The sequence below is a fragment of the Bombina bombina genome, chromosome 4, assembly GCF_027579735.1.
Source record: "Bombina bombina isolate aBomBom1 chromosome 4, aBomBom1.pri, whole genome shotgun sequence".
In the NCBI taxonomy this organism is placed as follows: Eukaryota; Metazoa; Chordata; class Amphibia; order Anura; family Bombinatoridae; genus Bombina; species Bombina bombina.
The window spans coordinates 95,956,560-95,970,623 of record NC_069502.1 but is presented as its reverse complement, the minus strand read 5'-3'; the positions used below and the strand labels follow the sequence as shown (position 1 = coordinate 95,970,623).

General features: G+C 36.2%; 1 protein-coding gene across 1 annotated transcript in view; it reads right to left on the bottom strand.

Moving 5' to 3' along the window:
• The window catches only part of PKHD1 (PKHD1 ciliary IPT domain containing fibrocystin/polyductin), a 1,710,134-nt gene that overhangs the window by 864,411 nt on the left and 831,659 nt on the right, over positions 1 to 14,064 (bottom strand). The window contains exon 38 of the mRNA XM_053709557.1: positions 4,318 to 4,530. Within this exon, the coding sequence (XP_053565532.1) occupies positions 4,318 to 4,530 (213 nt within the window). The remainder of the gene's footprint in view (positions 1 to 4,317; positions 4,531 to 14,064) is intronic.

The following is a 14,064-nucleotide window of genomic DNA, read 5'->3' as shown; positions in this document are numbered from 1 at the left end:
TGCGGAATTCAGGCGTATTTTCAGTTGATGCTTTGATAAGTAGATGCCCATGTCTGAGCTCACATTTATTGGAGTGCTACTGATGCTTTACTGAGTGTACCTTCCAGGGCCAGCCAGACAGAGGGATAAAACAGGCCACTGGTGGAGAGTGGATATTGCCAGTGGGTGATGATACAAAGGCAGAGAGACTGGTAACAAGACGTATACAGAAAACCAGACATAGCTATAACAACAAGTTTCAGAAGACTATTTTAAGATCACAATCTTCATTATTGCATAGTTTTCAAAAGACTATGCACCATGTAAATTCAGATAATAGTTTCCATGGAAACATTTTGACAGCAGTATTCCAATCTATCAGAAAACATTTATTATTATTTTCTTTTTTGTTTACTTAGATTTAATATTATATGTAATATTATTTATAATATTCTATGCCACACTAGAATAGAATAGTAAGATGGGTCCTGCTAGTGGCAAAGACTATGCCAATGTATTAGAGATGAGTGAAAGGGGATTGGCCTCATATTGAGGCTTTACCAGAGAAAAGGATAACTGGAGCTCAATTTGTGAGGTTAGGGCAGTGTATAGTGGTGAGCTAGGGGAAACAGATCATAAATTTGTTAGATAGGTTAGGGCAGCTAGGGGAAACAGATCATAAATGGGGTGAACTTATTTGGAAGCAGATGCCAGTGGACTATAAGGCCAAGAGCACATTGCATTTTACACCAAAGGGTTTTGCTTCTAGGACTGAGGGATGTGGAATCAGTGGAAATGTATTGGAAGATTCATCCAAGTCTTTCTAATCTCTATGAGCTGCTCAAAGATGACAGAGCAAAAGTCTTTGACTAAGAGATCTGTACCTTGCTTAACAAGGACCGTGGCCTGCATACATGTTCTTGCCTTTGGCAGTTCTCAATCTTATTAGGGACTTGTGAGTAGAATGACTGTCCACACTTTTCAAAGATGCCTGAAAGCTTTGAAGGCACCGATTGGTTCTCTGAGATCACTTGAGTGAAAATCACACGTGATTGGATAGAAGGAGTCACCGCGAAAGTGGGAGAACGCTGGGACCGAAAAACAGGTAAAGAACCAGCAACCACTGAAGCAGACCACCGAAAACAGACCCCTTCCATAACCCAAGGAACAGGAGAAGAGACCACCAGAGGTCAGGTAAGAGGACCCAGGATACACCCGGCAGTGACTTTGTAACCAGACACAGGGAATCCATAAATACTAAGAGCATACGTCCATTGAAAGGAGCAGTCTGAGCTCAGCACTCAGGACTATTAGTGTTAGAAACTTTTAGTTGTGGCCACAACTTTTTCAATAGATTCAGATAACCAGGAAGTTTTTATTTTGTGTTTAACCCTATGCCATATAAGTGTTTTAAGCTTGTGCCATTTTAGAACTAATGTATATTTTTAATATCGATTAGTAAAATGATTTTTTCACTTACATAGCATGTAGTATTGCATTCATTTGAGCCATATTGCATTAATTTTATCCATATGATATCCATACCCTAGCTCTTTAGCGCATCCCATCCCCACACTCTTCTACATAACAATATTTAGGACATGAATACCAGTGACCTTTATGGTGTCCTTTAAGTTACACTACATTCACCCAGATATGATGTATATGTTCTGAGGCTGGTGATGATTTTGCTAGCCATATAAGTAGCTTATTGTTGTTGGTTTCTTACTAAAGGTGATAAAGGGGACTCTCCATCTCCTGGAAAGCATTACATGTCTTTGCCCAGATGTTTAAGTATGATATGATACATTTGATATCATGTCTGAGCTCACATTTATTGGAGTGCTGCTGATGCTTTACTGAGTGTACCTTCCAGGGCCAGCCAGACAGAGGGATAAAACAGGCCATTGGTGGAGAGCAATTTGTTCTTCAAACATGGACTGTACTGTATATTCCTTGGGGTTTTGTAGGGTTAAATCACACTTAAAAACATTCTGTGAATTCACATAGTTTAAAGTTATGTTTGCGTTTAGCAGACACTGACTGTTTAATATCACACAAAACATGAGAAAATGAGCAAAACCCATCTACTTGTTAAAGAACAGATATCGCTAGTTTTAGCAAAAAACAACAACTGATGACTCCCCTATATAAATTATGCTTTAGTTACTCAAAAATAAACAGCGTTAATATTTTAAATTTACCTAAAATGTCAATCCTGTGTTAGGAAGGCCTAAACAAAAGTTGTCTGCAGCCAGCGATTATTCTTTAGCAATGCTGTAAGAACTGACTTAAAAATCCTGAGAAACCAAAGCAGGATGTTCACAATTAACCATCAGAATATTTTACTATTTACTTTACTCTGTGACTGACATAATAAATCAACTATAGCATCTTCTCTGACCAAGTGACTATCTGTTTAATTATGTTGACTTACAGCATCAACTTTTATCTTGAATTACTGGATGCCTGGACTGAATGGTTCTGAGATGCCAAATGAGTTAATAGGGTTTATGGGCTACAATCAATTAGAAACCATGCACAGTAGACGGACGACATAGTAGAACATAATCATGAATGTGCATGTTTTAATGTTTACTAGGCATATGCATTTGGTGATTCATATGGAAACAAATGCCAATTATGGCCACAGGCACTAGCATTTGACTCTTTTCAGCGCTAGATTTATTTGTGTAATAGTGCAATGCAGAAACATCTGGATTTGCACAGATCTTTGTGTGTTGCACTATTACATGAATACATTTGTCACAGAAATAGCTAAATGCTGCTGCCCGCAGCCATATTCGGCGTTCGTGTCACATACAAATCACTGAATGCACATGCCTAATATTTACTCTTTTACTAACAAATATTCACATCTTCTACTTAATAAAATTGACAAAATACAATACTTATAGCACTTAACATGTTAAACAAACACATTCTAGCCATTGACACTTATATTTTACACATGCACACTACACACACATATACAGATATATACACGCACACACACACAGATATAAACACACAGATATACAGCTGCTCATATATATGAGCTGCTGGTACAAGGCCGCCCCCTGCAGAGTCGCGTCCAATCGGCCGCCAGCAGGGGGTGTAAATCAACCCGATCGTACTCGATTGGGTGGAATTGCGGTGATGTCTGTCCGCCTGCTCAGAGCAGGCGGACAGGTTATGGACAGGTTATGGAGCAGCGGTCTTTAGAACGCTGCTTCATAACTGGTGTTTCTGGCGAGCTGAAACACGGGCCCTCAAGCTCCATACGGAGCTTGATAAATGGGCTCCACTAACACTACACACACAGATACACACACACATATCACACTACACACAGATACACACACACACAGATACACACACTACACACAAACACACACTACACACACAGATACACACACGCATCACACTACACACACACTACACACACACAGATACAAACACACTACACACACTACACACAAACACACACTACACACACAGATACACACACAAACACACACTACACACACAGATACACACACGCATCACACTACACACACACTACACACACACAGATACAAACACACTACACACACTACACACAAACACACACTACACACACAGATACACACACACACATCACACTATACACAGATACACACACATATACACACAGATACACACACACATCACACTACACACAGATACACACACACACAGATACACACACAATACACACACTACACACAAACACACACTACACACACAGATACACACACGCATCACACTACACACACACTACACACACACAGATACAAACACACTACACACACTACACACAAACACACACTACACACACAGATACACACACACACATCACACTACAGACAGATACACACACAGATACACACAGATACACACACACTACACACAAACACACACACACTACACACACGCATCACACTACACACAGATACACACACACTACACACACTACACACAAACACACACTACACACACAGATACACACAGATACACATACACTACACACACTACACACAAACACACACTACACACACAGATATACACACACATCACACTACACACAGATACACACACACTACACACACTACACACAAACACACACACACTACACACACAGATACACACACACACACTTCACACACACACACACACACTACACACAAACACACACACACTACACACACAGATACACACACACACACTACACACTACACACACACTACACACACTACACACAAACACACACACACTACACACACAGATACACACAAAAACATAGATTTATACACTTACCATGCATGGATATTGTTGCATTCCGCACAGCTAGAAATTTAACGCCATAAGGATAGAATGGGGAAGAAAATGGACTTCCATAGAGAGATATTTGTGCTTTGCCAGTAAATGGTTGAGCCAATGTCCCCACCTGGAGTTCCCCACCTTCAGATACCAGAATATAATGTGCATGAAGCTGCACTGGTCCTGGTGCTAGGAATAACAATTTGCCACCTATAAAGAAAAAAAACAACAACAATTATTATTCATTTATGGTTATTTTTCCCAGCATATGCTACATGATGACGTGGCTAGATTACAAGTGGAGCGCTAAATTATTGCGCTCCCGCAAACGGCAAATTTGCCTGTTTGCGGAAGTGCAATAATTAACCAGCCATTACAAGTGGCTGGTTATTGCTACCGCAAGCTCACGGTAGCAATTAGCGCTTACAAAATTAACCAGAGATTTTTTTTACAAATGTGCATTTTAAACCTTTTTCTGTATATTCTCTTATATACTTTTTTTTTAGAATAATATGCTTATTAACCCCTTAACGACCATGAAGTACCATGTATGTCACTGGTCGTTAAGGGATTTTTCTTAATAATAGTGCAAGTCCTGCCACAAGCCCATGGTGGTGAGACCAAACTATTAGTAATGCAAACCAAATTAAAAGACCAGCAACGTACAGTGTACATCTCTGTTTCTAAGCATATAACAATTAAAACACCAATAAGACATACAATATGACCATAAAACAAGGACTGGCTGCATCTAACATCTCCAGGATCATAAATCAGAAATAGATAACAAAATTGTAAACAGAGAACAACAGCAGTGAATGTAAAAGCATCAAACATATGCACAATGGAATCCTATACAGTATATCAATATCTTATATACTTTTTATTAGTGCTATACTATGAAATGTAAATATTTGGACCCTAAATCTATCTTTTTGATGAAATATTTATACTGTTTCAATCTGTTGTCCATTGTAACCTGTGTGATCATAATACTAATAGTTCATGATGAATTACAGAATTTCTTCAATGTATAATAAGATTTGCTCTAATACAGACTATGGGGCCGATTTATCAAATGTTGGGTAGACATGATTCGGTGTAGCGAATCATGTCCACCTAACATCGCTACATTTTTTGGACTTGATCGGGATGATTGCAGTCCGCCACCTTTTAGTTAAGGAGCAGCGGTCTTGTGACCGCTGCTTCTTAACTCATGTTTCCGGCGAGCCAGAAACATTGTGGGTAGAAAGCAGGGTTCGCTAGTTAATAAATCTACCCCTACGAGTTTGAAAACATTATCAACATTGTTTTATCCGAAAAAATTAAAAAATTTCCGGCTAGTGGATAAGGGTATTAGGGTTTAAAAGCTGAGGGAGAGGAGAGGAAGTTTTTCCCTCCTTGACAATGAGCCTTCCTACTAGGGCTCCAATGTTAAATGGATCATCAGATCTGTGAGAAATACACATTTTTGTCTCTCCAGTCTAACAATCTATACACCTGCGATATTTTTTAAAAAAGTGGTCTGACCCTCTCTATCCAGACAAGTGGCAATGTGTCTTCCACAGGAAACTATATGGATCGTTACCTGTTCAACAATCATCCACATCACCAGTGAACGCGGATATCGGCAGTGTGGAGGGGGCGTGTTTTACAACACGTGTTTAGTAACAGTTCAAATAATCAATATGTAAACTAAGTTTCGCTGTACATTCTGTAGAATTCTTACAATTGCTTATCTTACCACTGAAAGGGTTGGCAAGACAGGTATGTATGAAAAGGGTTCACATAGGCTGGAGGATATTCTTTGCCAACTTAGAAACACTGAGCAATCTTTTCCTATTAAAATACAAGTTACTTCCACTGAACGACAACGGAATGCCTATATATTTGTTATGTCTGTGATCTCCATTGTTAATAAAGAACAACAATCAAACAAACAAAAAACATTAAGAAGGAGCCTATAGGACAGTGATGGCGAAACTTGGCACTTCATATGTTTCAGAACTACATTTCCCATGATGCTCGACTGGCCTTCAAAGTGCCTAAGCATCATGGGAAATGTACTGTAGTTCTGAAACATCTGGAGTGCCAAGGTTCGTCATCACTGCTATAGGAGCTGGAAGATGTTGGGTATATTGTACATGTGTATGTAATATGTTATATGTATGCATTATAACATGAAATAACTGCAAGATGTATTTGTCAATTTGTGATGTACATAAATGTGTTTTAACTTTTGACGTATTCTTTTCTTTTTAGGAAGAATTTTGAGTATTGGATATTAAAGGGACACTAAACCCACATTTTTTTCTTTGATAATTTAGGTAGAGAATACAATTTTAAACAACATTACAATTTACTTCTACTATATAATTAGCTTCATTCTTTAGATATCCTTTGTTGAAGAAATAGCAATGCACATGGGTGAGAAAATTACACAAGCCATCTATGTGTAGACACCAATCAACAGCTACTGAGCCTATCTGGATATCAAGAGAATTAAGCAAATTAGATAATAGAAGTAAATTAGAAAGTTGTTCAACATTGTACACTATTTTTAAATCATGAAAGAAAAAAAATTGTGTTTCATATCCCTTTAATATCAGTAGCCATTGCTTTTCAGTTTTTTTTTCAAACTACGTTTTATCTGCTTTGCACTATGTAAAACGTGTTTATAAGAATTGATGTATTTTTGTGTTTGTTTTTTTAATATTGTACAGTATTTTTAAAGTCTCACTGTAAGTTTTCACTGTATGGAACAAGTTTTAATATAGTGACCAGAATACACCAAATGTGTTCAATATCAATAGCTTGTACATTACAGTGTGGGCACAATATTAGAAGTAAACCAATTCAGTACTGTGTAAACTTACTTTGATACATTTATATTACAATCGCACTAAACTTGTTTTTCAAAATAGTGTCATTATAATAGAAAGCAGATAGGAACTTTTAGGGCTAGATTTATCAAAGCCATTCTCCTTTAATCCCGTCCAAAATAGCACATACGACCTGATCGTCATATTCATCACAGCACTCTGCGCCTATAATTGTGCAAATCTGAAAGAAAATTCTTCTCACTCCGCTTGCATTCGCCTCGGCGCACGGGCGCACTCCCAACAGTGCTAATACACATTGGATACAGATGTAATTTTAGATGCAGGCATAGAAATATGACTTGCTTGGAATTCATCATTGCTTTGCGCCGATAGATAGATAGATCTGAAATTTCTGTTCAATTGCGTATTGTATATTTCGCCATACAGACTGAGGTGAACACCATTATAATACATGCTTTTACATCTTGTGATGCAGTACTTTCTTCTTTTAACTAATGTTTCAAATTCTCAGCTACAAAAAGAGACTGTTATTGCAAGAAATTTGCGCTTCCACGGGAGCATATGGGTACCAACAGTTATATATATATATATATATATATATATATATATATATATATATATTTATATCAATATATTGATATATTTATTTTTGTGATCTTCAATTATCAACATATGGCAAAAACAGCACAGAAACATTATATAATATATATAAGCTAAATAGTTACCTAAAAAACGCTTTTTTAATAATCAAAACATTGCGGCATAAATATTTATAGGGATGTACTGTGATAAATAGGGAGTAAATAGGGAGTAAATGCTTTTGCCCACAGGCGAAATTTATCATTATTGGGCCCTAGCTCGCCTGCGCAAATTTACATCTATTTTTGTGATAAATTCAGGCGCACATGTGCCCTTCTCCAGAGGCTAGCTGGGGCGCAGTTACAGGCGAAGCACATACAGAGTTCGCCAAGCCTTTCATAAATCTAGCCCTAAATCACAAGAGCCAGTTGCCAGTTTAATTTTGTGTGTCTGTGCGATTTGAGAAACAAAATGATGAGAATCTTAAGTGGTCTTTACATTGCTGGTGTTAATCTATTTCAACCGACTGATAGCCATTAAAGTTTGTGACATTAAAGATTTAGCTCATGCCGCACTTTTGAAAGCTGTTGTATTTTCAGTTTGTTCTAACCATATTGCAACAGCAGCACAAGATTAAATGCAATTATATTAATGGGCTATCAATGGGGTTTAAAGGGAAACAATGCCCTTCACAACAGGTATTACAAGATGTGAAGCACATTTTCAATAGATTCATATACATTTTTAAGAACAATCTTGACTATATTTTATATAAAAATGTGACTATAAGTCTGAATATAAAATATATTAAATCATAATTATATATATCGCAAAGGGATTAAACATAGAGTAAACCATTTTAATGCAGATGACAACACGTGGTTGTTATTCTCACTGGGAGTTCTTTTGGAGCTCCTAATGGGTCCTGGAAGTGCTGGATTGCAGTTAGGAGTTTAAGAGATGAATGGGTAAATATTCAACCCCCTGGATCTCAGCTCCCTTGACCCACCATTTGAAAGGCAAATGCATCTTGGGCAGATAATATATATATATATATATATATACCCATTTGACCCTTGTATTAAAGCTCATAAGTCAATATGCATATACATTCACACACACACACACACACACACACACACACACATATATATATATATATATATATATATATATATATATATATATATATACACACACTCAAACGCAAATAAAGTCTAGCACTCTCCTGCAAGCACACAGTGATATTTAAAATAAAAATAGAAGAGTTGGTTGCATTTGCGCCAAATGGTTTAAGCCCAGGAACATGACAAGATTTTTTCCCACATGGGTCCCTAACCTGCAGCCACACAATGCATGCTTTCAAACAAACAAATTGAGAACCAACAGGGAGGACACAGGCCTCTGTAATTTCGCTAGACATGGACACATAGACTGCACTTTCTACAGTCAGGTAGAATGGTTTAGTAGCTGACAAAGAGCAAGAGCTGTTAGGGAGGTGGGATAATCCTGTGAACAACGCAGGGGCTGAAATTGGAAATCCGCTGGAGGGTGGGCATGTGAGGAGAGGCAGTGAGTACTTGGATTAGCTGCTCTGAGAGGTCAGAGTGTGCCCAGCTATCTCCATTCATCTCTGAATCATGAGCTTGGAGGTGGGTGGTGAAGGGAAAGGTCAGAGGCAGGGGAACACTTAATCCCTTTACTGGTGTACAGCAAATGAGGATGGTTATTTATATTTCCGTTATATAACCTGAAAACTCTTTGATGAAACAAAATAACCAGGCAGCTGGCTCTGCTTCTGATAGGAAAATAACACTTTGCGCAATGGAAGAAACTGCCTAGTAATGCAAGGAATGTCTTCTGAGACTTTCTGAACAATGTTACTGCTGCCCTGTATAATCAGCACTGCAGTATAAAAGTATGTAAACCTCACTCCAGAAGTATCTAAACCAGAGGAAATCTAACATCATTTTGAGGCAAATGCTTTTACATTATTTTACTTTTATTCCATTTGAACTTCCTGTTCTGATTACATACATATAATACATAGAGGGGGGCTTTTATGTATTATATTTGAGTTTCTACTAAAGAAAATATTTCCTTTATGAGTATACATACTTCTAAATATAAATGATATAACATTTGTGTGTTTTTGCTATGGTTTACTAGTCAGGGGTTAAAAGCTACTATCCCAGAGGGAAAAAGTTACAAGTCCACTTAATGTTAAAGAGTTAAAGATAGGGAAAAGTCAAATTTCTAAGTATTTCGAAACTAGTGGACCACTGGAAATTTCGAGCCCTATATATAGATAGATAGATATACAGTATATCTAAAAGGGAGGTATGATACATACATAAAATAATGGCATAGTGTGAAGCTCCTGAGTGTGCTGAAAAAAAGTAATATGTGTGGGCTTCTCACTGAAAAATACCCTACAGCAGGGCTTAAATGTGAACAGCATTTAAAATTCCAAAACAGCTCAGCACATGGTTGGAAATGTCTCTGCAGAGCTGTTTTTGTGATATTTTCTATACAGCTTTTTCAGATATAGGGCTAGATTGTAAGCCTGTGCTAGTGAAAAACTCACAGAAAGTGTAAGGGTTAAAAAATGTGCACCAAACATAACATAAATACATTTCAACCATGAAACAGCCACTGGCTGAGAAACGCGTTGCTTGTTTTTATTGATTTTAATAAAGTAAGTTTATATACTTACGACTTGTTGCCATACTTTTTTATATTATCCTATTTAATTTATTAATTTAATATACCACCATTCTCTGGACTACTCGCATCCTGATCCTTGGAGTATCCTGATTACTGGAGGTCAGTCTGCTGGGTGACTGTTTGATTCCAGCCTGCTCCCAATGCACCAGTAGAGGTGCTCCACCAAATGTGAGTGAAACCTTATTTGATACCATCTCTCACTTATCATGCAATAATAGGACATATTGGCGCTTTTGTCTGCTTTTTTAAACTTTCTACAGATTTCTGTATAAACACCGGAGGTCAGTCTGCTGGGTGACTGATTCCAGCCCGCTTTATCTGCACCATTGGGGGTGCTTTTCCAAATGTGAGTGCGCTATATCACATCTTCTTCTTCTTCACTTATACATACAATACTAGGCCATGTGGCGCTTCTGTCTTTTTAGATTCTTTACAGATAACTGACTCTGGATCATGGCCTTGATCCACCTACAGACAGCTGCCTGGACCTGTTATCATTACAAACACTCCTGTTTTTGTATTCATCAGTTCATTCATCCTTTTCATGGGACTTTAGCATTTCTTTTGTGTATTTTTTCGTGATATATTTTTATCAGAATATACTGCACTGTATTGATACTAGATAACCATATGGTAATAGTTCTTAAAGGGATAGTTAACTCAAAAAATTTATTTTTCTATTTTGAAGCTTCATGAAAACATAACATATGTTTGTAGTAGGTACCTATTAACAATTTAATACAGTTTTTCCGTAATTTTTCAATAAAAATTAGATTTATGCCAAACCCATTTTTTACCTTATAATGCTGGTCCTGTTACAATGTTCTACCTAGGTAGAAATATCATTGTGGCTCGCATGCAATTTTAAGCATTATTTTGCCAACGCATGCGCATATAGTTGCCCATGTGCCTTCTCTCCTGAGGCGCATCACAATCCAAGCTCCTGATAGAGAGCGGACATGTAGATGATGACGTCACTATCAGAGAGTGTGGCACATCGCAGTACAGAAGTCTCTCAGCTATTAGAGGGAGCAGACGCATCATCATCATTCAATAGCTAGGTAAATATCCAAACTTTCCCTAGACTAAAAAGCATATAGTTTATTACAAAGAAGCAAAAAAAAGGATTCCTGATATGCATTTTCAAACCTAGTGCGCATACGATTACAATACATTAATAAATATTTAATATTCATTATATATGGGTGAGACTCGTTTGTGATTGGCTGTGGCACATTCAATCTTTTGGGCTATGCTCTGCCTTCTTTTATGGGCGTTTTTGCCGCTCGTTTTATAAAAGAATAAGTTTATTATTCCTATGTTTGGCAGCTTTGTTTTAAGTTCAAAGTAGATAGATTTTATTACATTCCTGTATGAAATTACAATACTGCTTTTTATTTAAGTATTATTTGTCACAGATTTCTAACCCTTTAAGCTTACTGTTTATATTATTGGCATTTTTTAATTACTTGTGTTTGACCAAGGGCGCCCCTATATACATCTTGTTATAAATACATTTAAATAAACTGTTACACTCATATATACTATCTGATAAAAATATTTATATAAATATTAATAAAAAATGTTATAAGGGTTAAAAGGTATATGGTATATGACAAGGTATTTGATTAGAAAGAGTTATAATGTATACATATATGTCTAAATATTTGTATTGGTGTTTGTGTATATATATATATATATATATATATATATATATATATATGTGTGTGTGTGTGTATTTATATCTATGCATGTGTTTGTATGTGTTTCTATATGTATATAATTATGTATATATATATATACATATAAACACATATATACACGTGTATAGACAAATACACATCTATATAACTGTCTATTTATCTATTGTCTATCTATTGGGTACTTATAGAGTGCGAACTAATCACCCGTGAGGGTCTCAAGGCGCTAAGGGAAGGTAGATAGGAGGAAAGGGGGGAGGGGATGGGCGTTCAGTCAAAGAGCCAGGTTTTGAGGTCCTTTCTGAACTTTATAAGGGAGGTGGATTGTCTGAGGTGCAGCAGGAGGGTGTTCCATGTCGTTGCTGCTATGTTGGAGAAGGATCTTCCACCCACTGTGGCTTTGCTGATACGGGGGATGACTGCGAGTGCTTGGTCGGCCGATCGTAGTTGCCTGGCGGGGGTGTAGAAATGTGGTTTATATATTCGGGTCCGATGTTGTGCAGGGCCTTGAAGTTTAGATGCTTGTAAGTTTAGATGCCGGCCAATTTTTGGTGAACAACCTGGGTTGATTGGTGGATAAATTCATCCACCAGTAAAAAAAGTGCTGCCCAGAGGTCTGAAACAAAAAACGTAGATGTCTTCTTTTTCAAATAAAGATAGCAAGAGAACGAAGAAAAAATGATAATAGGAGTAAATTAGAAAGTTGCTTAAAATTGAATGTTCTATCTGAATCACAAAAAAAATGTGGGTTCAGTGTCCCTTTAAAACTTGAAAAATAATTTAAAATACTTTTTTAATATTTAATACTGTGTTTTACAGTGTATTAATATTCTTATTATTTTGAAATTGATATTCCTATATAAATCAATACCTGTATATATTCATATAGATCAGAGGTTTTCAAAGTCTTACACGTGGCCCTCCCCGTTGACGAAACTTTCAAGAGGAGCCCCCCAATAGATGTTATAAAAAAGTTTTAAAGAATCGGCTTTGAAATGCTTGTTTCAACACTGTTTCAACACAGCATTATACTTTTTACATCACCAAATTTCCACTTAAAATCAATAAAATACAGTAAACATAAATGACTACTAAATATTTGGGATGGGCAATTGTTTCTAAAAATTCGAAATTGTAAACGAGTTTTGATACATTTGTTCGCTCAAATCGAATTTCTAATGTTTATATAACATTCTAACATTCTATTTTTGAATTTTCGTTTTCAAATTTTCAATAAAATTCGAAAATATTTGTTTAAATACTAGAATGTTTAGCTATGTATTGATTCAATTTTGAAATGTAATATTCAAATTCGAATGTGACATTCGAATTTTAATGTAACATCAAATTCTAAATAATATTTCTAGTCTACAACTGTTTAATAAATGTAATATTCGAATTTGAATGCTACATTCGAATTCAAATGTCACATTCGAATTTGAAAAAGTATTTCTAGTCTAATACTGTGTTTTTTAAATGAAATATTCGAATGTGACATTCTAAATTGAATGTGACATTCATTTTCAAAATAGTATTTCTAGATTACAACTGTGTTTAATAAATTTAATATTTGAATTTGAGTGCTACATTCGAATTTGAATGTAACATTCAAATTCGAAATAGTATTTCTAGTCTAATACTGTGTTTTATAAATGTAATATTCGAATTCGAATGTGACATTCAAATTCGAATGTGACATTTGAATTCAAAATAGTATTTCTAGTCTACAACTGTGTTGTATAAATGTAATATTCGAATTCGAATGTTACATTCAAATTTGAATGTAGCATTTGAATTCGAAAAAATAGTATTTCTAGACTACAATTGTGTTTTATAAATGTAATATTCACATTTGAATGTGACATTCAATTTCAAAAGTGACATTCAAATTCGAA